Source organism: Protomyctophum parallelum, assembly GCF_964188405.1.
Source record: "Protomyctophum parallelum genome assembly, chromosome: 4".
Lineage (NCBI taxonomy): Eukaryota > Metazoa > Chordata > Actinopteri > Myctophiformes > Myctophidae > Protomyctophum > Protomyctophum parallelum.
Window position 1 is genome coordinate 6,543,614 of NC_139700.1, and position 26,932 is coordinate 6,570,545.

The 26,932-nt window shown below is 42.8% G+C and overlaps 1 protein-coding gene across 1 annotated transcript in view; it reads left to right on the forward strand.

Moving 5' to 3' along the window:
* Positions 1-26,932, forward strand: part of spon1b (spondin 1b) — a 105,000-nt gene that overhangs the window by 71,077 nt on the left and 6,991 nt on the right. Inside the window, exons 7-11 of the mRNA XM_083763933.1 lie at positions 9,169-9,233; positions 14,635-14,836; positions 20,707-20,847; positions 22,913-22,988; positions 24,898-25,089. Of these exons, the coding sequence (XP_083620059.1) occupies positions 9,169-9,233; positions 14,635-14,836; positions 20,707-20,847; positions 22,913-22,988; positions 24,898-25,089 (676 nt within the window). The remainder of the gene's footprint in view (positions 1-9,168; positions 9,234-14,634; positions 14,837-20,706; positions 20,848-22,912; positions 22,989-24,897; positions 25,090-26,932) is intronic.

Sequence of the window (26,932 nt, forward strand, 5' to 3'; positions counted from 1 at the left end):
AAAGGTATATTCAGTGATTTCACTTAATTCAAATATCACTTATTTTTTGGTTTTGTTGTGATAATCCTCCCTACTATAGAGTGTGCTGGCCATTCCTCCCTGCCCCCAGTTAACCCCTGGGGGTAAAAAAACCTTAGGTTTCGTTTTTGACTCTCTATCCTGATTGGACGAAAGGCTGGGTCCCACAGCCAAAAACGAAACCTAAGGTTTTTTGAGTGAAATCACTGAATTTAACACATTCATTTCTGACGTTGAAATAAAAAAATAAAAAAAAATTCTAAATCATCATCAAAGATTTGAGGCACATTTTAACGATTTTTCAAAAATAGCAGACCTACAAGTTTTATTTTTCAATAGCTAAATTATAACATAATGTATGTAACCACCAAAAAGGGTTCCCGCTCAAAATGTGTTAACCTTAACGCCTTCCATCGTGACAACCTCTCCTTATCTTCCACGTACTTCTCCTTTGATTAACAGTCTGTGGATGGTGAGGCATCATCAAGACCTGGACCTTCACCTTGCTCACTATTGATATGTGAGTTGCGTTTATACCACATCGCTGGCTGCGAGTACTTAACCCATTCTGACCTGAGATCAGATTCTAAAAATGTCAGTCGCTCTTCGATTTTTCAAAAATAGCAGACCTACAAGCTCGTATCGCGCCACTCGGTGGCGCGATATGAGCTTGTAGATCTGCTATTTTTCAATAGCTAAAGCATAACATGATGCCCACACCAAAATGGGTGCCCGGTCAGAATGGGTTAATTTCGATTACTGTACCTCTTCATTACAGAGCATGGATGCAGTTATATTTCGGGGCAGTACAATGTCACTGTAAACAATTACTATATCAACATAACCAATCATGTCTTGTGACAAGATAATTATAGTCCAGATGCCCAGGAGAACACAAGAAATCCACAGGAGCTTGTATTCTAGAGTTACATTATATACCATACCGTACTGTTGTTTCATCATTGTAATGAATATTTTCCAAGGCTGCTTTGATACACTCTGTTGTCAGTGGGCTGGCTTTGTACAGGGAAATGCTTGGCTAGCACATAATCAATATCAGAAATGTATACGGTACAGTACTGTATGGCTATTATGAACCCCCTTTAAAGCTTGTAATGCAAGGATACATATACGATTTGCTGTGAAGGACCATGGTTGGTGAGGTTTATGTTTAGTCCTTTACACAGTCCAAAGAGATCTGTCTTTTAATGGTTTATATTGATTCAGTTTGAGATCATGCTTTACTATCAGCTGTCTATCAGCGTCTCCGTGTCTAGGAGGCTAGCATGGAACTGTAACTTAAATTCCACTGTAATATCAGTTCCCTCAGACTTCACCAGTGTCACGTCGTGGCCCTCGGCCGGCCCTTGGGGCCAGCTAAACTATCCACTGCTGTCAGCAATGTGTTACTGACAGGTCAGAGGTCTTGATGGAACTCGTCTGCCCTGGCTGTATTGCCCACCGCCCCTCCCACTTCGCCCGTCTTTCCCTCTTTCTCTGTCCAAACATCCCCTCCGGCTCATCTCATCCATTTAACAGGAGCTCTGGGAGGCGCTTAGCACGTTTTCTCCCTTTCTTTCTTTCTTTATTTCTCTCTATCGCCTCCTCGCCCTCCATCCTCTAAACAGTCCTTGCAGCCTCTTTCTTGGTTCGTTCCAGCGGTCATAAACACAAATCCCTGTGAAGAGTAACTTTATTCCCAGGGCAGAACCAGGGGCATGGAATTCATCACTAGCTTTGACTGAGCGACCGCCCAGCTCGGCCTGAGGGCAAAGCAATTACTGGACTTTCACTCACACTCTGACCCCCCCACCTCCTTTTCTACCCTCTCCATTCCACTCTACTGCTATATACTCACTGTCACGCCACCCCCCCCCCCCCCATCTCGCTGCTCCAGCTATTATTTCTCTCTTCTCTTTTCTTCTCTTCTCTTCTCTTCTCTTCTCTTCTCTTCTCTTCTCTTCTCTTCTCTTCTCTTCACCTCTGCCCCAAATTTTCCAGAACGGCCTGTTATAGCGCCACCAGGAGGCCGACGTTAGAAGAACACATGACTATCTCTATAGTCATGTGTTCAAGACGGATCTGTCCGATATTTCAGATTCCATCCTAATTGGCTAACATTGGCTTTCAAAGTTTGCAGGATTGGCCCGTTTTGATCAAAAAGCCTCAAATCATGAATGAGCGTGCAATTTACGTGAAATCTTTTACGGACTTTCCTACTAGGCTGAGGAATATATCGCACCCTTTTCACATTGGCCTGTTATAGCACGTGTTATAGGTGGATTTTTGCAAAACACATTCAGTGAGCCATGCTGACTAATGTAATGTGTGACATATTCACCTGGGGAAACACTGTCACATCTGACACTGGTGTGATGAATTACCTGAGCCTCAGTTACCTGAGCCTCAGTTAATGTGCGCATGCACGTACACACACACACACACACACACACACACACACACACACACACACACACAAAAGGAGGCAGGCTCCTGTGTACTCCCTGACAAACAAATACAAGTGATTATCGATACCTACAGTGTGCATACAGTACGTATGGTTGCACATAGGAGAAGATGTGCTAAGGACACACATATGCATACTCATGTATGGATAAAAAAGTATGGATAAAAAGACATACAGTGTATGTGACATGTTCTGCACGGACAGAGTGAACAGTTAATTAAGACTCATATTATTCCATGATAACTTTCATGCTTTTGCATTCATGAAGAGAATTCTGACGAGACAAAGCACAGCAGTCAGTGATCCATGCTGACTAATGGGACAGTGTCTCCCCAGGTGAATATGTCACACATTATGATCTGACACTGGTGTGATGGATTACCTGAGCCTCAGGTTAATGTGCGCATGCACACACACACACACACACACGCACACGCACATGCACAAACGCACCCGCGCACACATTACGACAACGCAATGTAATCTAATTTAACATGCATAATATAGGCTAAACATAACACCCGTCACCATTATTGTCATACATTATGTACTGTACCCCTACACTGGCGCACTGGCACTCACTCACAATAAATATGTATGTGTATGTACAGTATGTAGGATATATATATATATATATATATATATATATATATATATATAATACACGTAACGGCCATAAAAGGGACAAGGACTAACTATACAGAGGTCTCCATTATGCATAAAAGGGACACAGGTAGCCAGGGTCACAGACGCAACACAAACCATGTATTATTATCACACACAGTACAGTATATGGGCAAATCAATCAATCAACTTTATTGTCACAACACAATTACATGTAACAGTGAGGTGAAACTCTTGTTTACGCAGATGCAAAGATACCTTTGCATCTCAGGGAGCAAAAAGAAAATAATTGGCAATAAAGAGTGGAAAACAAGATGAGCACAAAAAGCCTTAGAAAGCACCATTTTAAAATCAGTACCTTCTAATTAAAGAGGTCTTAAAGGGATTGTGACTGGAATTGTTCTTATTTTTTATTTTTTTCTAAGCTCAATTGCACCCAAAAAACCTGAACTTTTAACATTCAGTAGACTTTCTGTGGTCTGGGGTTTTCTGGCTCAAACAGGTGCTCTGATTTGCCGGCAGTTTGTGATGTAAGAGCCTGCAAATCCCATATATGTCAATGGGATTTGCCAGCAGATGTCACTGTTTTCACTGTCTTGCCTGTTTTCATTGTAGCTCAAAAGGCTTCCAAACCCCCAAAAAAACTCCAGACCACAGAAAATCCACTGAATGTTCAAAGTTCAGGATTTTGGGGTGTAATTGAGGTCATAAAACCTAAAAGAAAAACGAAAAATAAAAATAAATTAAAATGAATGTCATAAAACCTTGTTGTAGTGAAACGGAAATGGTGAACAACATGAAAATGGTGTTTCAACATGAAACACCGGTCTTAAGTTTCTGAACCAATCAGAGCGTCGCATCCCTTCAGGCGATGGGACGGTAGCTAGGGACGGTAGCTATGCTATGCGCAACAGCGTGGTATGTGTTTGTTTATAAATCAGATGGTCGGCCAGCTGTACCAGTTTACCCTATAATGTTTTCAGAGATACATATTTTAGCGTGATGATTGAGTTGAAACCGAGTAATACACTGTCTGGATGTTATCTTGAATGGAAATAAAAACGGAGTATTCTGTAATCAGTAGCAGCTGTGTTGGACGGATGCGCAAATATGGGGAATTAAACGGGTGAGCTTCATTGTTATTGGCTTTTATCGATGTGTATCTCTACACGTCATCACGCCGCACGTTTTCGTTTTAATAAATAAATAATAGAATCGTTTTTATGGACCTTTGATATAAAAACACACAGAAATGAGAATTTTCATTTTTTTTTGGCATCCATTGTTAGGTATGCCCATATGATGACCACGGATATGGTCTAAAAGTGTGAAAAACGTCTTTTTCATTTCACTGCGCCTTTAAATTGGTACTGTAGATGTGTACGGTCTGCGTAGTGGCCCACCTTCTAGTCATTGCACCTTACCAAAAATGACGATGTCTGGTGAGGAATCCAGTTGCCTGGAATTAATACTCAGACTCAACAAATGTCCCGCTGTATGTGTTCTCAATGGTGTTCCACTATACAGGCAGCACTGCGCCCAGCAGAGCAACACTTCCTGTTAGCGCTACGGGCAGCACAGAGTAAATTAGCATTGACTCCCATTGTAACAATGGAATGCGGACGTGCTCATTCTATCTCAATGGGATTGTTCCAGCCATAGGAGTAATATTTGGAACTATAGCCCATAGGCACCTGCTTTGCGGCAAGATCAAAGTGTGTCGATACTCTCCTACTCTTCCTGTTAGCGCTACGGTCAGCACTGCGCCCAGCAGAGCAACACTTCCTGTTAGCGCTACGGGCAGCACTGCGCCCAGCAGAGCAACACCTCCTGTTAGCGCTACGGGCAGCACTGCGCCCAGCAGAGCAACACTTCCTGTTAGCGCTACGGGCAGCACTCCGCCCAGAAGAGCAACACTTCCTGTTAGCGCTACGGGCAGCACTGCGCCCAGCAGAGCAACACTTCCTGTTAGCGCTACGGGCAGCACTGCGCCCAGCAGAGCAACACTTCCTGTTAGCACTACGGTCAGCACTGCGCCCAGCACTTAGAGTATATATATGAATAGAGAAGGCACCCAGAGGAAATCTTGAGGCGAAATGGACATAGTGGCCGAATGAAGGTATTGCAGCCTGGCCCCAAACACATGAACGCGCTGTCCGTTGACTAACATTGTACACGTTCACGACGGACGACGCTCGTGCGCGTTCAACGGCAGCGCGTTCATGTGTTTGAGGCCACTCACCATTGCAATCCGTCCCAGAATGCACTCTGTTCCTACCAGGAAGGAGGAGTGAATCTGCCTCATGCGCTTTTGAGCAACTTAATGCAAGTGGATGGGAGGAGAACTCGGGTGTCTTCTCTATAGATATATAACTCTATGGCCCAGCAGAGCAACACTTCCTGTTAGCACTACGGTCGGCACGTGCGTCGGTGACACGTTGCTGTGGAGCCAGTGTGATTTTCACTTAACTGCTGTGAGAAATGTCTTGAAAGCTGTCACTGTCAAATTCAAGTGATTTGCCCTTTACTGCCAATTAACCGGTTGAAACCAAATTAAAATATCACACTCCAATGTGTTGCTCTGCAGTGGGGATAGGATGTTGTTATATACAGTAGAATAACAAACTGATATTTTGCTCATCACAGTTACAACAATCAGCCTGAGGGGAGTGTATAATTGAGCACATCATACTGAAGTGTTTTTGCTTCATAACCATGTCATATATAGACTACAATTGGCAACTGTGTGTGTGCGTGTGCAGGGCCGGATCTACCATATGGGCACTTTGGGCACATGCCCAGGGGCCCTTGGGCACCAGGGGCCCCTAAAAAAAGAAAAAAGAAAAGAAAAGTTAGTTCCACAGATAATTTCTACAGATAATTTCCCTGCTAATCAGAATGAAATAAATGGTGTCTAAAAAGATTAGTGTTTTATTGTTGGTGAGAAGGGCAGCTGAAAAGTGCAATTGTGTCTAAAGCAGCAACAATGCGCTAGATTGGCTGTCACTCTGGGGGGGGTAGGCGACCGGAAATAGGCCAATATAACGGCATAAAACTGCCCCAACACGGCTACAAAACAGCAAAAATGTTGCGTGCGCGTGAAGGGGGGCCCTTCTAGCTTCAGTGCCCAGGGGTCCTCAGAGGTGTTAATCCGGCCCTGTGCGTGTGTGTGTGTGTGCGCGTGCCACGTGTGTGTGCCATTCGTCTTTGATCCATATATATTATATATAATCTATACCTACAGTATATTATATTTTATCTATATCTCCCCAAGTTACAGTGGTGTAGCTCATTCATCCATCTGTTCCATAGCCTCTGTGTAATTGTAATCGCTTTAAGACATTAGAAACTCTTTCCCCCCAAAGTCTACAGGCTCATTAGCCTTCATTAGGATGGGTGTAGAAAGACAATGATGTGTGGGCCATGTCCCTCCAGGCACAACTTTATTCCAAAGTGATGGAGTGAAACGTTGGGTAGAGCTGAGATCAGTGAGGGATTTGGATATCTCTCTCTCTCTGTCTGTCTCTCTATATATATATGTCTCTCTCTCTTTCTCTCTCTCTCTCTCTCTCTCTCGATTTAACTGTGCGTGTCTTTCTGTCTGCCTCTCAATCTTCTTGTGTCTCACGGCGCTCCAGATATCCGCCGGTGTTATTGCTGAAACTGTGCGGAAACAATTTGGGAGATTTAAAAGATAACTGACTTTATATAAGACTTTAGGGCGGTCCTTCGTGATGGCACGGTGATATGATTTGAAGCAGTCGGCCGACGGCATAGGTTTGTTAGCAACTTGTTAGCAATCTCTCTCTCTCTCTCTCTCTGTAGCTCACTGGCAGATGCAATAACAGGTTCTTCATTTCACTGACTCTAGATCTTAAACCACACACAGTATCATCAATATACTGTTCATTGTCTCCACCAGGCCGAAGGCATGTGGGGAGAGTATGTTTTGCACTCCGTCCGTCCACGTGTCCGTCCGTGTGTCCGTCCGTCCGTGTGTCCGTCCGTGTGTCCGTGAGCAGCTAATCTCGGCCACCGTTAACCCGGTCGATGCCAAATTTTGCACACACACTCCCTGGATGCCAACGATGAACCTCTGCCCCAAACTTTCCAGAACAGCCTGTTATAGCGCCACCAGGAGGCCGCTTTGTGCAAAACAAGTTTCTGCACAGTACACCTACAGATTTTGTCCAAACATCACGCAAATTGGTACACAGTCTCTCTAGAGACATTCAACGAAACAGGTCTTTCAGATTTCTCACACTCCATCCTGATTGGTTAAGATTGGCTTCCAAAGTTCACAGGAGTGCTCAGTTTCAAACAAAATGCTGCAAATCATGAACACATCGCGTGATTTCCGTGAAATTGTGCACCCACATTCCCACTAGGCCCAGGACGAAATGCCACATGAACAATTTCAACTCAGCCTCAAGGTGGCGCTATAACTGGCCAAAAAGTGTTTTTACCTCTAACTGCACGGATCTGTGGATAACCTGGTGGAGACTTGTGCCCAGAAGGGCACTTTTTCTAGTTGGTACTTGTGTTTGCCTGTCTTTCCACGCAGTTTGCTGTAGTATTCCATTGTCGGCTGCTGCGGATGTTTTACACCCTGCAGAGAATGAGAGAAAAACTCACTAACGACCAAATATTCTCTCTAGTATGAAGGAGTATTACCACAGTGGAATCCAATTACTGTACCAGGAACACTGAGGGGTGTGTGTGTGTGTGTGTGCGTGCGTGCGTGTGCGTGCAGGTCATGCTGTAGGTTGTACATGTTACTAAGCTCGAACTAGATTGTTCCTCCCCTCCTAACCTTTTCAGCTTCCCATCGCTCCTCTCTTCTAACCTTTTCAGAATCTCACTGGCTCCTCTTATCATCTACAACACATCACTCCAGCAGCACGGCATGTCTCCTGTCTTCTTTGTCCCGACCTGCCCGCCCCGCTCGATGCCTGGTTCCTCTCCTATGTTATGTCCTCTCCTTCTCTTTTCTCCTTCTCATCAACTTTCCGCATCCGCGTTCCTCTCTCCCCCCCCGCTGCCCCTCCTCCCCCCCAGCACCCCCCGTCCTCCGTCCTGCCGTCTCCGTGGTCTTCATTAAATCTTTTCATTTTGTCTGTTCTGCCCTCCGACCATATCTCTCCCCTGCTTTTTCAGCGTTGTGCCCGTTCTTCAATTTGTCCTCCCCTCATCCCTCTCTTTCACTCCCTTTTTGATGCGGACGTGTGCCTATCACTTTTTCTTCCTCGTTCCTAACCTTTGTTTCATCTCCATCTCTTGTTGTCATCCCTCGCTCTCTCTCTCCTCTCACTCTATCTGCTCCCTTGCCTTCCTCTTCCATCTCTTCTTGATGGAACAACAGATTATGTCCTGAAGCATTCAGGAAAATGTATTGATGCAAATCAAGCAAAAGTGTGTGTGCGGCTGTGCGCGTGCGTGCGTGTGTGCGTGCGTGCGTGACCATCAAATGTTTTGTCTTTGTTGTATCTTGTTTTTCAGTCTCTTATCTGCCAGTTTTGTGTGTGTGTGACTGTGTGTGGGGGGGGCCTCATTTATTTAGAAAGGGCTATATTCAGACTGTTCAATTGAATAAATTCTAATCAGATCTTTTGCGGAATTCATCATTTTACCACCCTGCTATTGGAGCAAATAATTACTGTACTTCCACGGCATTCTTATATAAAGTATTGTGTGCCTGTCCATTAACATGAGGCAGATACAATGGAATGGCTTACGTTTGTGTGCGGTTAGAGAGCTGGGTTCTCTTTTGGAGAGACACACGGCCATTATGACACAGGAACTGTATATCTTGATAATGGATATAATTTCCCTGCATGCGCTCTCTGGCTTTTTGAAAAGTAGACAACACTTTGGTGTCCTGTAATTACAGTGAGGTCCCTGTGCCATTGGCAATGTGCCATTGTGGGCCCTTTAATTGTCCCTGTCTTCTTTATCGCATTGATGTAGATTTTCTTCTCTTCTTTCTTCTCTCACTCTCACTGTCTCTGTGTCTCTCTCTCTCTCTCTCTCTCTCTCTGTCTCTCTCTCTCTCTCTGCAGGGAGAGGAAGTGCTGACGGTCATTAAAACCAAGGCCCAGTGGCCAGCATGGCAGCCTCTCAACCTGTGAGTATCGTTCAGTGACAGTTGGACTTACAGACTTAAGTTGACGATTAATTGTCACACAAATAGTTTAATTGTGTTTTTAGCCTTGAACATTGGAACAGAATACAAATGCTATTTCTGTTAGGTTTTTTTTAGGCTTCATAATTTAACAAATAACAAAGAAATCACTGACACATTTAATAATTCTATACTTTCCCAAAGATTAGAAAATAGCGGAAATAGCTGATCTGCGATAGTAGTTGTGAACAATAATTTGCATTCTAAACGGTGAATAAATTATAACTTTAGGATTAACTTGCGCAACACCTTCCTCTTTGTAATTCTATAACGCGGGACATCGTTTGAATATTCATATACGGTGTGAAAATGACCCTATAAATAACCCCAACTATGAAGTAGGCCTACTGTAGATATGAATAAATTACTGATTCATCATGTTTTCTTTCCCTCTCTTGCATATACCACCCACACGTATTAAAGGAGAATTCCATACTAAAAGGCTTTCTTACCTTTCTTTGTAGTCGTTACGTCCCCCACCAAAGAGGTCTAGGTGTTATTTTGTGCAAAAGCACATTATTGGCTATTTCCCCTACCATAAGCCCTCAATGAATTGCATTGAATTGAATGGAGAATAATTCCTGGTCTGCTAATAGGATAGCAGACCAGGCTGATATCCTATTCTCTACATCTGCATATCCACTTATTCATTCCCCTCTCTTTTCCCCCTCTTTCTCTAATATTCAGTGCTTAGTGTCACCCACTGACTGCAGGTTGAGGTGCAAATATGCATATGGGCCTGTGCTCTGAGGCAGGTTTGGTCATGCGCAGTGTAGGCGGGTGGAGGCTGTAGGTAATAATAATAATAAACTTTATTTATATAGCACCTTTCATACATAAATGTAGCTCAAAGTGCTTTACAGAGCAGAAAAGATAATAAAAGCAAAACAAAACAGCATTAAAACAGGCAAGCAGTTAAAACAATAGGACAATGGTACAAAGATAAGAACAGATAAAATAAGGCAACGACATTAAAAACAAGCAGAATAAAGGTAGGGTATACTGGAAGGAGTGCCGATGAAGAACAGAGCTAACTCTATTCAAAAATGTTGTACTTTATTTCTATTTTTTGTTGTCCAATTACTCATCAGTGTCACTGTCAGGGGGTGGGTGGGTGGCAGGAGGATTTTTTTTTGTACCCCCTCGTTTTTTGTCTTCTCCCTTATATAGGAGAGATACTGTATTTTGTGACCATCTGCTGTTGGTATGAACAATAAAAAACAATATAAAATATATATAATAAAAAGAGATGGGCACATTTTCGTTGTTTTTTTGCCCATTTTAGCTGGACTCCTGTCCGATGGCACAGGTCGTTGAGATCTGGCCAATCAGACCAGACCCCAAAGCTTGTGTGACAGTTGGACTAACAGCAGGGCTGTCACCATTACAAACTTAAGTTGACGATTAACTGTCACACATAGTGACAATAGTTTAATTGTGTTTTTGGCCTTGAACATGGGAACAGAATACAAATGTAATTTCTGTTAGTTTTTTTCAGTCTTCATAATTTGCACTGGGCAGATATGACCAATAACTTGAACATATAAAGAAATCACTGACACGTTCTTTTTTTAAACGATGATGACTATTACACAAACATAATTGATTGTGTGAGAATTGATTGAGCGATTATGTGAGAGCTGTAAGTGTAAATCAGTGGTGTTGAAGTCTCAATTATGATGATGTTACAACCTTTTTACTCTCAACGATATTTGTGTTATCTTGTACAATAGTTGTGAACCATAATTTGCATTCTGAATGCAACAGTGAATTAATTATAACTTTAGGATTAACTTGTGCAACACCTTCCTCTTTGTTATTCTATAATGACATTGTTTGAATATTCATATATACGGTGTGAAAAGGACCCTATAACCCCATCTATGAAGTACTGTAGATATGAATCAATTACTGATTCATCATGTTTTCTTTCCCTCTCTTGCATATACCACACACACACACAACACAACACAACACAACAACACAACACTTCTATTCAGATTCCCTGATTAGAGTCCATCTGCTGGACACTTATTTTCAGTAGCAAAGCAGTAGAATTAGCAAGCCTAACCTCTACCGCCACCATTTGTTCTGTACCCCCAACCTCTACTGTCACCATTTGTTCTGTACCCCCAACCTCTACTGTCACCATTTGTTCTGTACCCCCAACCTCTACTGTCACCATTTGTTCTGTACCCCCAACCTCTACTGTCACCATTTGTTCTGTACCCCCAACCTCTACTGTCACCATTTGTGACCAGTGCCAGTGGTTTAATACACAAGGGGGCCATGGTCATTTTTCAGTTCTTTACATATTATGAAACTGCACACTGTAACCTTTCATATGATGTATTGCTCATTGAAATTGGGGGGGAAATGAAGAAGATATGACCATTTGAAACTTGTTTAACTGTAAACACCAAAGTACAGAATTAGCCGTTCTAAGATTTCAAATTATTTAGCATCTCTGAGCCAAGGAATGGGTGTGACAATGGTCACTTGTCTCCACCCCTAGATACTTGCATAAACACTCCCCCCATCCTCTAACCACTCCACAATGTCAACTGCACAGAATGACTTGAGTGGACACTTAGTAAAAGAAGCCAGAAGGTCATCTAGAACTCTTAGAATAAGAATAAATAGAGATGATAATGTATCAATATTGCAATATAGAAATATAGGACGGACGTTGTTTAGTGTATGTTTTGTAATAATACAATCTAAAAAATAACTAGTAGGCTAATTGAGTTTTCAAATAATTACATGTAGAGTAAAACTACTTGCCGCTAACACTGCAAGTAGGCTATAATTTATTCCATGGAGTTACTTGTAGTTTTAGACCCATGCTTTTAATTGCTAAATTTAAAAATGCTGTATGTTTACATTACATTATTAATATGTACAAAGGTACCTTTTTACCCCTAAATGCATGGCTTGAATCAGCCGTGCACTGATGTGAAAGAGTCAAAACCTTACCAACAGAAAGTCAGGGGAAAAAATACCTTAGACGTGTGTTATGATGCTTCCACTTTGAAGTACTACACTATGTCTTCTCATTCAATATTTGAACAACAATGTCACAGATTGATCAAATTATATTAAAGACGGATTTCACCGCGACGCGCGATCACGCATGGATGTCATGGATGGATCAAATTATATAAAAGACGGATTTTACCGCGACGCGCGATCACGCACGATGTTATTAATTCATGTAGGCTATTGATCATCAGGCAGCTGCATCCAACGGTAATAAAGTTACAGAGATTAAAACACAGTGCTAAACATGCACATGTGTGCACTGAAATAAAGGGCAGAAGAATGGATTTACAACTAAGACAATCGTCAGAATGCGTGTGGTCCGTGTGGAGACCACAAACAAACAGCAACTTTTTCTTCAGTGGACGACGGGTAAATCAGTTAATTTATACTTTTATTACAACATCCAACAGCATCATATCAAGTTAACAAAAATGCTGATGTTGTAGGCTATTTATTGACTATTGTCACAAACACACGGCTACTGTAACTGGAGAACAAAGATAGCTATGGCCAATCGAAACGACTCTATGTAAATACGTGCAGGAATGTTCACACCCCCAAAATACGGCAAATAAACTGTACTTATAGAGACATTTTTGCAATGTAAATACAACGACTTAATGACACTAAAACGACTTTCTGATGGAATAAAAACATTCTTTAACATTCCAACTGTTTTAATGTGGCTAAAAACGAAAAACACCAAAAAAAAAGAAATAATCTATTTGGTCCTATAGTGACATAACAGAGTTGGCGACTTGTGGTTCAAATTACTGGCACTGGTCACATTTGTTCTGTACCCCCAACCTCTACTGTCACCATTTGTTCTGTACCCCCAACCTCTACTGTCACCATTTGTTCTGTACCCCCAACCTCTACTGTCACTATTTGTTCTGTACCCCCAACCTCTACTGTCACCATTTGTTCTGTACCCCCAACCTCTACCATCACCATTTGTTCTGTACCCCCAACCTCTACTGTCACCATTTGTTCTGTACCCCCAACCTCTACTGTCACCATTTGTTCTGTACCCCCAACCTCTACTGTCACCATTTGTTCTGTACCCCAACCTCTACCGTCACCATTTGTTCTGTACCCCAACCTCTACTGTCACCATTTGTTCTGTACCCCCAACCCGCTATCATCACCATTTGTTCTGTACCCCCAACCTCTACCGCCACCATTTGTTCTGTACCCCCAACCTCTACTGTCACCATTTGTTCTGTACCCCAACCTCTACCGTCACCATTTGTTCTGTACCCCCAACCTCTACTGTCACCATTTGTTATGTACCCCCAACCTCTACTGTCACCATTTGTTCTGTACCCCAACCTCTACTGTCACCATTTGTTCTGTACCCCCAACCCGCTATCATCACCATTTGTTCTGTACCCCCAACCTCTACCGCCACCATTTGTTCTGTACCCCCAACCTCTACTGTCACCATTTGTTCTGTACCCCAACCTCTACCGTCACCATTTGTTCTGTACCCCAACCTCTACCATCACCATTTGTTCTGTACCCCAACCTCTACCATCACCATTTGTTCTGTACCCCAACCTCTACCGCCACCATTTGTTCTGTACCCCCAACCTCTACCGTCACCATTTGTTCTGTACCCCCAACCTCTACCGTCACCATTTGTTCTGTACCCCCAACCTCTACCGTCACCATTTGTTCTGTACCCCCAACCTCTACTGTCACCATTTGTTCTGTACCCCAACCTCTACCATCACCATTTGTTCTGTACCCCAACCTCTACCGTCACCATTTGTTCTGTACCCCCAACCTCTACCGTCACCATTTGTTCTGTACCCCCAACCTCTACCGCCACCATTTGTTCTGTACCCCAACCTCTACCATCACCATTTGTTCTGTACCCCCAACCTCTACTGTCACCATTTGTTCTGTACCCCCAACCTCTACCGTCACCATTTGTTCTGTACCCCCAACCTCTACTGTCACCATTTGTTCTGTACCCCCAACCTCTACCATCACCATTTGTTCTGTACCCCCAACCTCTACCGCCACCATTTGTTCTGTACCCCCAACCTATACTGTCACCATTTGTTCTGTACCCCCAACCTCTACCATCACCATTTGTTCTGTACCCCCAACCTCTACCGTCACCATTTGTTCTGTACCCCCAACCTCTACTGTCACCATTTGTTTTGTACCTCCAACCCCAACCTCTACTGTCACCATTTGTTCTGTACCCCCAACCTCTACCGTCACCATTTGTTCTGTACCCCAACCTCTACCATCACCATTTGTTCTGTACCCCCACCACTACCGTCACCAGACGGGCGGCTCCCTCTGCAGAGTTCTCTGTGGACCGTAGCCGTCACTTGATGTCCTTCCTCACCATGCTGGGGCCCAGCCCGGACTGGAACGTGGGGCTGTCCGGAGAGGATCTTTGTACCAAGGAATGTGGCTGGGTCCAGCGTCTGGAGACAGAACTCATACCCTGGGACGCAGGGACAGACAGTGGCGTCACATATGAGGTACTGTACAGGACTGTATTTCCATTTGACCTGCTGTGAGCTCAGAGATCAGACTGTCGCTCTCTAGCGGTAAGAATGCCCCCTAAAATCAGTGTGTTACTTTTGACGCCGAAGAGCTGGTCTCGGAAGTTTATCAGTAAAACAATTCTGAAAACTTGGACTTGGACATGCTAATTATAACCCAGATAATGGTGATGAAAAAGTTAGCAATACAGTTGTATTGTTGCAATATCTTTTAGTTAAGTAAAAGGACCACTTCACCACTTTTCAACCTACCTTCATATAATTGGTCCTCACTAATGTAGTGTTTAATTATGAACAATTGAACATAGAATTGAATTTTGATGTTGTATTAAAGAAAAGTGACAGGAATCTTTGTAAAACAAAACAAAAATTGGAATCTGCTAAGAATATTGCAATCGGTGCATCACTAATGGTAAGCGTTAAACCACATACTGTTACATTACATTAAATTATATTATGTTTGTTGGGTTTGAGTTCCTGGCTCACACAATGATGTCGCCAAGGGCATCTGTATACACAATATTAGCTGCATATTTCCCTTTAACCCTAGAACACTAAACTTAACTTTTGTCAAACCAATGTGATATATTCCCTAATAACATTTCTCATTAAAATATCACTAAACTAAACACTAAACACCTGCCTGTAGGAAAAAAAACAGGGATGTGGGCAGGGAAACAAACCTACCTTCTATGAGGTCACTGCATCAGACCCATACACAGATCAGACATCAGCAACATTATGAAAATTACAAAAATATAAAAATATAATTGTCCGGGTGAATCTGGGTTTAGTGTTCTAGGCCGCTGTTTCCCAAAGTGGGGTCCGGGGACCCCCAGGGGTACCTGAGGGAGTTCCAGGGGGTCCCCAGCTAAATGATATAGTTTTGAACCAAATGGACGATTTATGGGTCTGTAACTCTGAGAGTGTACAAATGGAACCAAATGGACCCGTTATATACATATATACATCCCAGAGATAGAAATGCCATTAAATGGGGGTCCGTAGACTAATGCATGTCAAACTGGGAGTCCTTGAAATTAAACTGGTTGAGAATCACTGCTAGAGCCGTAAAAATCTTCTCTTGTGGGGGTCCCTGGCGTATCTTTTCAAATGGGGGTCCGTCGGGTATTTAGTGTCAATTTGGGGGTCCTTGACATGAAAAAGTTTGGGAACCACTGTTCTAGGCCACTATACTCTTAAACTTGAAAGATCTTTTTCTGCCTGCCTCGCATTTCCAAGCAAGCACAATTCTACCTGTTGTCACACAATCTATCTTTATTTGTCTGGTCCTTGGAATGGAAGACGGTCTTCCATATTTGCCAATTGTTTTGAGATTACTGCCATTAATAAATAGCTACACTACACAGTTTTTCTTGAGGAGAGAGTAAATACTTTGCAGGCATTGGGGAAAATAAAAGGCCCTCTTTCAATGTGTCAGTTGTCATTTTACGAAGATGGATGAGTTTGTTTACACCTCCATGACTAGCCTTGTGTGCTCCGTACTCCATACTGAAGGCAACCCAGGTTAGTGCACTGCGTTCCCTTTGGAATTCAGAGTGAGTAGTCATGGATCGCACCTTACTTTTTCAGTAAATATGCACGTTATTTTTGGAATATATTTTGGAATGTAAAAACAAACAACCACTGCCCTGTACTGTGCAGGACACCGTGTCTCCCTGGAGTCTCAAGTTGCAATATTTACATTATGGTACTTATCCAATGTTTTTTCTGCTCTTGTTCAAATCAAAAATGTGTACAAAATCTCAACTTTTACACAGTGCAGTGCCGTGCAGTATTGTTGCACCGCCACTAAAGGAATGGTGGAAATGTGGGGGGGAGAGAGAGAGAGAGCTTGACTGTCAGACAGAAAGAGATGGACAGCAGGAACTAGAAAATTCTAGTGTGGTTGCCGCAGTGGCTTACATATGCCCCTCCCACTAATGCCAGCCAATTACAATTTCAAGTCACAACTTAGATCATGTGTAAGTGATTCGGAAGGGATTTAACCCCTAAAATTCATGTTTTTGCGACAAATGGTTACATTTATCGCATTTGAAAATGAAGATGAAAATGGAATTGCTTTTAGAACTTGGTTGATTGAACCACCCCGGACATGTCATTCAAATTTGGGATGGATTGGACATTCCATTCGTGATTTATGGCATTCTTTGTGATATAGGCCCATCCTACTAACTTCGGACGACGATTACGGGCGAACGATACGCACTATCAAAATACCGCCATTTGAGTTTTCATCGGAAAGGTCCAGAGATCACAAAGCAAAAAGTGTGTATTGGACAAAATGGCGGAAAATGTATCATGGCGGAAATGGGCGTGGCTGGATGCGTCATGACCCAAGGAATCCAGGGAAAAAATATTTTGATTTTACGACCTACGGTTCAAGAGTTATAAGCAAAAACGTAAAGTTATAGCGCCACCATGAGGCCGACCGATAGAATTATAAAATTATAGGTTAAATACTTTTAGTGATAAGTATGAATTTATCCTAGTTTTGTAACTATAGTGATTACAGTCTCCGAGGAAAAAATACTTGAATGTGAATTTTTGCATTTTCCCATTCATGTCAATTAAACTATACAACATTTGTCTTAGCAAAACACAAGCACACGATTCCCGATTTTTCCGGTCAATTTGACATATGGCTCAAGTGCGTACAGTCAAAACTGTGGGACTAGTAGTGCGGCAAACTTTGTCTTACTCCAGTAAAATAATACGCATGAAGAATAAAGTGTCACAATTACAAGAGTCACTAACTAGAGAACAGATAGGGGAGGAGAGGGTATTCTGCCTTCTACATTTGGAACGGTAAATAATGCCAGATGGAAAGAGAATTATTATCGTCAGTACAATAAATTGAGGTTTCTAAAGAGGCATTTGCATTACATGATAACAATGGAAAATGTTGTGGAATTGATTAAAAAGAGAGCAGTGCCCGTGGTGGAGCCTCTAAGGCGGTGCCCGTTAGGGCACTGGCCTACGTGTAACGATGCAAGTTGGAAATGCATGCCCCACCCAGATATTATGTCTGTCTCCCTTCTATGCCCATATATGGAGTTCTTTGTAAGGCATGCCCAAATATGGAGTATATGCAGCCAGCTTATGGAGTTCTGTGTCAGGCATGCCCAAATACGGAGTGTTGTGAGGTCAGAACAATCCAGCTCCATATATGGACGATGGTTCTGGACAATCGTGGGTCCGACCGACTCGACACCGGGCACTGCACCCCCTGCTGTGGTGTGGAACACGCGTGTCGAATTTGAAGCCGGTGGGGCTAAGTCGAGTTATGTGGATTACACACACACACAGACAGACAGAGACTTGGTGCATTTGTAGATAGAAGATAGATGCAGAATTCCCACATGAAGCAGCTGGCTTTGGAGATAAAAAACACAACACGTCTACAAACGGCAAATACAAATCCATTACTTCATCATTTTCTCTTGTCTCTTTCTCTGAGCCCGTCATAAACTACATTTTAACCCATTCTGACCTGAGATCAGATTCACACGAGGTTTCCACTGGACACACACTGGTCTGATTAACCCATTCTGACCTGAGATCAGATTCTAAAAATGTCAGTCGTTCTTCGATTTTTTTCAAAAATAGCAGACCTACAAGCTCGTATCGCGCCACTCGGTGGCGCGATATGAGCTTGTAGATCTGCTATTTTTAAATAGCTAAAGCATAACATGATGCTAACACCAAAAGGGGTGCCCGGTCAGAATGGGTTAAGAAAGCTTTTAACTTGTCAATGTCAATCCAACCTAATTCCACAACATAATGGGACATTATTAGAACTGTAACTCTCTAGCCTGGCTCCAGCCCTGAATCGCTACCCCATTAAGAAAATATATTGTGAAACTAAATGAAAATTCAGACTGAGTGTCAGGCTCCTAATCCCCCACTCCTCATGCAAACTGTAATTTCCCCACTCCTCATGCACCTGAACCTTTCATGTATTTCTGAAAGTGGATTTTTTTTCTAATAGATTACAGATCCATCATTTGTTGCCACTTCTTTAAGCCTGTTGTGGCTGTGCAAGCGTCACATAGATGTATGTTAGTGTAGACTGCACACGTGTGCAAGACATTGAATGACTGCCATCTACTGGTGTAGATGTAAAGTGGTGTTCCTATTAAATTGTATTATAGACCAATTATTTGTTTGCAAACATTGAGACTGGTCGCACGGGTGTTTCAATTCCCAACAGATCTCCAAACCTGTTTTCAGTTCAGACAACCTCCTCTTGTGTGTTGTTGGTGAGGTGCACCCTAGGAGACATTTATACTACTGCAACAGTATTGCATGCAGAGAACAGCTGATATACAAGCTCACATCGCGTCACGGATGCCACTGTTGTGAGCGTAGAGGTCTGCGTGCGTGACACCATCGCGGGACGAAGCATAAATTATACTTGATGGGCTGCAGGTGCGCGTGCAGCCGTGCACAAATAGGCTCTGCTGCCGTGATTATAAGCGCACCTCCCGTTCTTATGACAGCGACTGGAGGTGTGGTTTTGAGGACAACTGCTTTGAATTGCTATTATTGTTCACACACAACAGAAACCAATGGATTATATATTTCACGACTCGTGAGAGAATACAATAAAAGAGTGGAGCCAGAACTTTTCCATTGCATCTTATGAGAGGTGGGGTTCTTGTGCTGCCGGCCTGCACGCGCATGCTGGTGCTTATCAGTGTGACGTCGTCTGTTAAGGCGTCTATGAATTGAGAGATAGGGACAAGGGCTGATGGAGACAGAGATCCGATTGTCCAGAGCCACAGATCTCAGTGACCACTATGCTCATATATGGCATGTGCATATCTGGGCGACCGACTGACTTCAAATTCGAGGGACTGCCGGGCGAGTAGTTTGGCTATCCAGTTGTCCAGAACCTCCGATCCAACCCCACAGTGAACCCTTGTCCCTGCAGGGCCCAGAATGTGGTGCTATACACCCCTATAGTTTGCACTTTACATGGTTGGGTAAAATGACAGATTCTCATAGTTTGTTTGCTGCTGAATATATTAAACAGAAAGTTGGATCTAAAACTTGCGACAACAACAAAGGGCTTTAAAAAAAAACTTTAAAGAGAATGGCTAATAATAGTAGTCCATTTGTTGTTTCCCTCTCCCGTAGCGTTTGTTTGAAAGCTTAATGATTGGAGGAAGGGTATGCACATTCACACATCATGCAGGAAACAATGGCATCAATCTCTTATTAAAGAGTAATGTATCCGTGTTGGATACATTATGCATAGTGACATCAAAGAGATGAGAGGTCCCTGACCAGATGGCTTATGGGACAAACCGTTGCACTCAGTATAGTCTCTATTTGTTTCCCAAACATTTGGTCGGGACCCATTTGTGACTCGCTGACATTATTATTATTTTTCTTTTATTATTATTATTAAAAAAAAAAGAAAAAAAAAAAGAATTCCTAAAAAGCAACATTTTTCATTTCAAGATTTCAAGGTCGTTCAGGCCTGTTGAAGGTCCGAACGACCGAAACATTGCTCAATAAAATGCACTACTTCTCCAGTAATGTCACGAAGAAATGAACAAAAAATCACAAATTAGAAAACAAATGTTTTAGCCTAGTGTGCAAATTCCGATCTACAAGCTCACAATGCAGCGCAAAGCGACATGTTGTGAGCTTGTAGATCTGCTATTTTCACTAGTTTGGGTCCTGGGGATGAAAAATAAATCTCTTTTAGGTCATGGGCTAAAGCGTTTGGGAACAACAGGTATAGTGCATCCGTGCAGTTTTGAACTGTGAAGCAAAATGCCCTACCGTTAACAACTCCTGCATGTCTCTTTCAGGCCCCCAACAGTCCCACCAATCCTCAGGAGAAGATCAGACCGCTGTCGAGTCTGGATCATCCACAGAGCCCTTTCTATGACCGCGAAGGAGGGCCCATCACTCCTCTAGCCAGGGTGCTGGTGGAACGGATTGCGAGGAAGGTGTGTGTGGTTGGGTGTGGGTGGGTGGGTGTGGTTGGGTGTGGGTGGGTGGGTGGGTGCATAGTGTGTACATTGCCAACCCCACCTAGGAGTCTGCTGCTGTAGGGCCCATTTGGCACCAACAACAGCCATCCCACGTTCGTTCAAAGTCACTTAAATCAGTTTGCATCCCAAATCTGATCCTCGGTTTGAACTGCAGGAGCAGATCGTCTTGAATAATGCATGAATGCCTAAATGCATTGAGTTGCTGCCATGCAACTGGCTGAGTAGAAATGTATGTCAACAGTTTGACTGCGGAATTAATGACATCGCAATGCCACGTTAACTGCCTGGATTTCACTAAGCTTCGAAGAACGACCGCGCCAACATCATCGTTCCTTTTCATGAAGATCTGCTTTAAAATGGTGTGATCGCTTGTCGTGGTGTTGAAAACTAATCCAAAGTGGATGCGGAACGCGCCCCGCTGCGCGCCATCGCCGCCATTGGAATGCATTGGGCCTCAATTTCCCAGAACCCTTTGCATGCCAGTCCGACGGATGTTTTTCCGATGACGTCATCAAAACGCGTCACCTATCCCACTCTGTCCGATGGAAACGCCTATATCTAAATTCCGGAGTGGTTGCGCAAAGACCCGCCCGGCAGCACTGTTTAATGCAATATATTTGTGTTTGTTATACTTTTCGTTTTAAGACAAAGTTGTAAAAGTCAACAGTATAGCAGCACGCTAGCAGACAATACACTAGTTCTGTCTTTCAATAATTTCTTTATTATTATTATTATTTATTTTTTCACAATCTGATACACAGATACGCTGGCTACTTTCTAATGTTTTGATCATTCGCGCAACAGATGTATGCATATGACGGTATAGAGTTTCATGTGACGAGCTTAAACTATAGTGTATTTAATTAAGAAGATAATCAGGTAAAATAATAATAATAACATGATTGAAAGACAGAACTAGTGTATATTCTGCTAGCTTGCTTATGTTATGGATATACAGTACATACTGTTGACATTTACAACTTAAAAACTTACAAAAATACTACGTACTACACACAAATAAATTGCATTAAACAGTGCTGCCGGGTTGGTCTTTGCGCAACCGCTCTGGCATTGGAAAATAAGCGATGGAAACCCTGTATGTCTTAAAACGTATTAAAAACGCGAATTAATAATCTTCTTCATATGTTTTGGACCTGTCCAGCCTTACAGTCTTTTTGGTCAGCTATATTTGATACTATTTCAGATGTGTTACAGTTTCCCATAGAGCCATCCCCTATTATTTCCCTATTTGGCGTCCTTCCTGATACTATCCCCCTGCCTAAATGTCAATCTGACCTTGTCGCTTTTGTGACGCTTCTGGCAAGACGTCTTATTCTCATGTATTGGAAAAAAAACATACCCCCCTTCACATTCCCGTTGGATATCTGACATACTGCATTTTTTTAAATTGGAAAAAATTAAATATACATTGCGTGGCTCAATCTCCAAATTCAGTAAAACATGGCAGCCTTTTCTGTCTCATGTTGACCGCCTTACACTTGTGCCCCCGATTGAACCTGATTAACTGTCGCCTGACTTACCAACCTGTCTTGTTTGGATGATGTTTGTGACCATGATCTATGTATATTGACTATATTGGAGTTTTTATTTTATTTTTTATATATTGTTTTTATTGTTTTGTTGTGCTTTGAATGTTCTTTGGTTGTCTTGATTTGGAGTTTGTGTTTTGTTATTGTGTGTGTTTTAGTTTCTTTTTATATTTGTCACTCTGTTTTTATTTCTGAATTTACTTCTATTTGTAAAAAAAAAAAAAAGAATAAACAGAACATTAAAAAAAAAAAAAAAAAAAAAAACGCAAATTAAACAATGAAAAACTTAACTTGTGTAACTCGTTATTGGGAGGGAAGCTGTTCTCCAATCAATTAACTCGTGTAATTCGTGAATGGGTGGAAAGTATTAACATGCAGTTGGACAGGCGTGCCTAATAAAATGTGTGTTTGTGTGTGTGTGTGTGCCGTTGTGTGTGCGTGTGCGTGCGTGCATGCTCGCTCGTTCCCAGGGAGAGCAGTGTAATGTGGTGCCAGACACAGTGGACGACATTGTAGCCGACATTGGACAGGAGCAGAAGGAGGATGGTACAATACACACACACACACACACACACACACACACACACACACACACACTAGATTATTGTATAAGATGTTTGTCTGACTAACCAACCACATCCTGCAATTACGTGCGTGCGTGTGTGTGTGTGTTTATACTTTACTGTTTGTTACCGTATTCTGTATAATGCTGTAAGCATCCATAATTACATCATAGGTATTTAAAGCGGAGGGTCTCTTATCCCAGACCTCAACACTAATGGAGTCTGGGTCTTTCTTCGGGGCACTATAATAGTACACCATTGATTGACATGTAATTATTGGTTGCAGAGATTGAGTCCGTGGCCTTAATTCAGTTAATTGTGATGGAGCAGTCTTTCTTTGTACCTCTGTGGTTTGTGTCTACTATTATTAAGAAGCCTGGGCTGTGGTGCAAGGAATTGCCAGGGTTTTATTACAGAATTCTTTCCCTTGGTCCCTCGTCTCATAAAAATGTCCTCTTCGCTGATGAACAGTTTTGGACCTTGGTCACGTCACTTCAGCTCTCCTCCCTCCACCTCTCCCTGTCACTGTCTCTGTCTTCCTACTTTCTCAATAGATTACACTACAACTACTACTATAACTACATTTATACCACATTATTTGAATTCAGTAAAAAGAAAGAAGGAAAAAAGAAGTGAAATGCATTATCTCCTTAATACAGTGTCTATACAGGACACATAACCAATATGAAAAAAGTATAAAATGCATACATGCAAATTTCTGGGAGTTTGTTCACGATATGTGATGGTGCATACAAACTGAACACGCTTAGTTTTGATTCTATAGGGACAGAAAGCAGACCTTTACCAGATTAACGAGATCAGAGATGTATTTTGGCCCTAAACCATAGAAAGCTTTATAGACCAACAGTAGTATTTTGAAGTCGATCCAGGGAGCCAGTGTAAAGATCCACAGCTCCGGCAGCAGCGCTCTGAATCAACTGCAGTCGTCTGATCGATTATTTTAGAGAGACTTATAAAGACACCGCTAGTCTGCTACAGTAGTCTACTGAACATGACGAATGTACTTTTTTCTAAATTATCTTTGGACATCTGTGCCATTTAGACCTGAGGCCGATACTACAAATGCCTTCTAAATCTATTTTAAGATTTATTTTAAGCAAATCCAAAATAGCAGATGTACAAGCTCTCAGTGAACTTGTAGATCTGCTATATAGCCAACGCTAAATTGGCACGGATGCTTTCTCGGTTTTAATGCTATGTTATGGTGGTTATAGTAGGTTGTCTTGGTGTTAATGTGGCTAAGGTTAGGTATTTGGCTTGGCATGTATTTTTTTTTGTGTGTTTTTATTTTGGTCATGTAATATAATACAATGTATGTTGGGACTATTTCAAGTTCAACAAATGAGGAATCCTATAAAACCTTCACCTTCAGTTACATAATACCGGACTTACCGACACACACACGTGCGTGCGTGCATGTGTGTGTGTACACCGGTAAGTCCGGTAATATATACATTTGCTCTTGTTCATGTATTCATTCATCAAACATTTATTTTCAGTTCTCTGTGATGACCAACGTTTTAACAGTTTTTCAGTCTTCCATGGCTCCAAAAACATACTTCAGTTTTGTCTTCGTTTAATTGAAGAGAATTAATCCATTCTGAACGGGCACCCATTTTGGTGTCAGCATCATGTTATGCTTTAGCTATTTAAAAATAGCAGATCTACAAGCTCATATCGCGCCACCGAGTGGCGCGATACGAGCTTGTAGGTCTGCTATTTTTGAAAAATCGAAGAGCGACTGACATTTTTAGAATCTGATCTCAGGTCAGAATGGGTTCATCAGACCAGTGTGCGTCCGGCGGAAACCTCGTATGAATCTGATCTCAGGTCAGAATGGGTTAAACAATCCCCCCCCCCCCCCCCCCCAGATGACACACCAGAGACGTGCATCTACTCCAGCTGGTCTCCCTGGTCTGCGTGCAGCAGCGCGACGTGCGATAAAGGCCGGAGGATGCGGCAGAGGATGCTGAAAGCCCAGCTGGACCTCACCGTGCCCTGCCCCCACACGCAGGACTTCCAGCCATGCATGGGCCCCGGCTGCAGCGGAGGTGCAGAGGAGGGTAAGCATCCCAGTGGGACCTACGTAGCCTCGGAAACCCAGACGTTTTTATTTCCAGGGAGAGAAAATAAAAAAGTCTGGGTCGATCACTCTCTGCTGATTTCTGATCGTCTGCACCTTTGTTAAATTGACGCACACACGTACACACATGCACTCTGTCTCTCTGTCGCTCCAACTAATTACGGTAGTCTCATGTCGCACAGCTGCGTCTAGATTCTCCCGGCGGATCCTGCCGGGAGCTGCCTATGCCATAGAAAGCATAGGTGGACCCCAGGCTAATTGGGACCTGGCTGGGTCCATGTTGACTCTTCTTTACTATTTATTCTTGCTCAAGGACACTCTCAGACACACACACACACACACACACACACACACACACACATCCATACACTCTTATTATTGTCGCAACATGCATCATTTTACTGTATTTCTTTTTGCCAGGTGAAAACCTGGCATACAACAGCCCATTTTTTTAACAATGACCTAGTCATGATTGGCTATCCCTAAGCCAATGGGAGTCTGACCCCATACTCTGAATCGCCGCCTAAGCCAATGGGATTCTGACCCCATACTCTGAAACGCCACCAGCCAATCACGTAATAGCGGCCTAGTCATGAATCATGATTGACTGCCTCCTAAGCGCTGACACGACGTAACGTGGAAGTCTGCTCCCACACTGCAACGCCGCAGCGAGGAGCCACTGTGACTGACAACAGCTAATGTTATGAGCTAACTGTCTGGAGCTACAGGAAAGCCCTAACAAAACACAGTGATTGACCCAACAAAAGAATGTCGGAAACGAAAGCAAACAACGGACGCTATGTTCTGACACAGAAACATACGTACACGTTTTTAAAAAAAGAACTAGAAGAAGTGCCCCTCGGGGCACAGGTCTCCACCAGGGCAGGTCAGGTTGTGGCCTCCTGGTGGCGCTATAATAGGCCAATGTGAAAAGGGTGACATTTCTTCTTACGCCTTGGATGGCAATTGGATGATTTGAGGCATTTTGTTTCAAAAATGTGTTTTGCTAAATTCCACCTGTTGGTGGCGCTATAACAGGCCAATGTGAAAAGGGTGGGATATATTCCTCAGCCTAGTAGGAAAGTCTGTGAAAGATTTCACGTAAATGCTCTGTTCATGATTTGAGGCTTTTTGTTACAAATTTGAAAGCCAATGTTAGCCAATTAGGATGGAATCTGAAATATCGGACAGATCCGTCTTGAACACATGACTATAGAGATGGTGTGTAATGGTGTGATTTGCAGGATTTTTGGACAGAATCTGGAGGAGTAATATCCAAAAATGTGTTTTTCAAAAGTCTGCCTCCTGGTGGCGCTATAACAGGCCGTTCTGGAAAATTTGGGGCAGAGGTTCATCGTTGGCATCCAGGGAGTGTGTGTGCAAAATTTGGCATCGACCAGGTTAACGGTGCCGGAGATTAGCTGGTAACAGACGGACGGACGGTCAGACGGACGGACGGACGGACACAAGCACACACACACACACACACACGGACGGACGGAGTGCAAAACATACTCTCTCCCCATGCCTTCGGCCTGGTGGAGACAATAAAAAAGGGGGGCAAGTGGGGGGAGAAGATGCACAACGGAGACAGACTTTGCTTTCATTAAGTGCTCTCATAGCTTGCACTGGGAGATTGATCATCATGAGAATATAATGGTAAATTAATATTAATTTGGGGCAGTGTTAACTGTATTAAACTCCTATTAATTATTCACTTAGTTCTGCTTTAGTATGCCACCATTCGTAAGCATTGGAGATTTCAGTCTAGAGAGAGAGAGTGGTAGGGAGGGGGGTTGGGGGGTTTGACCCACTGATGTTGA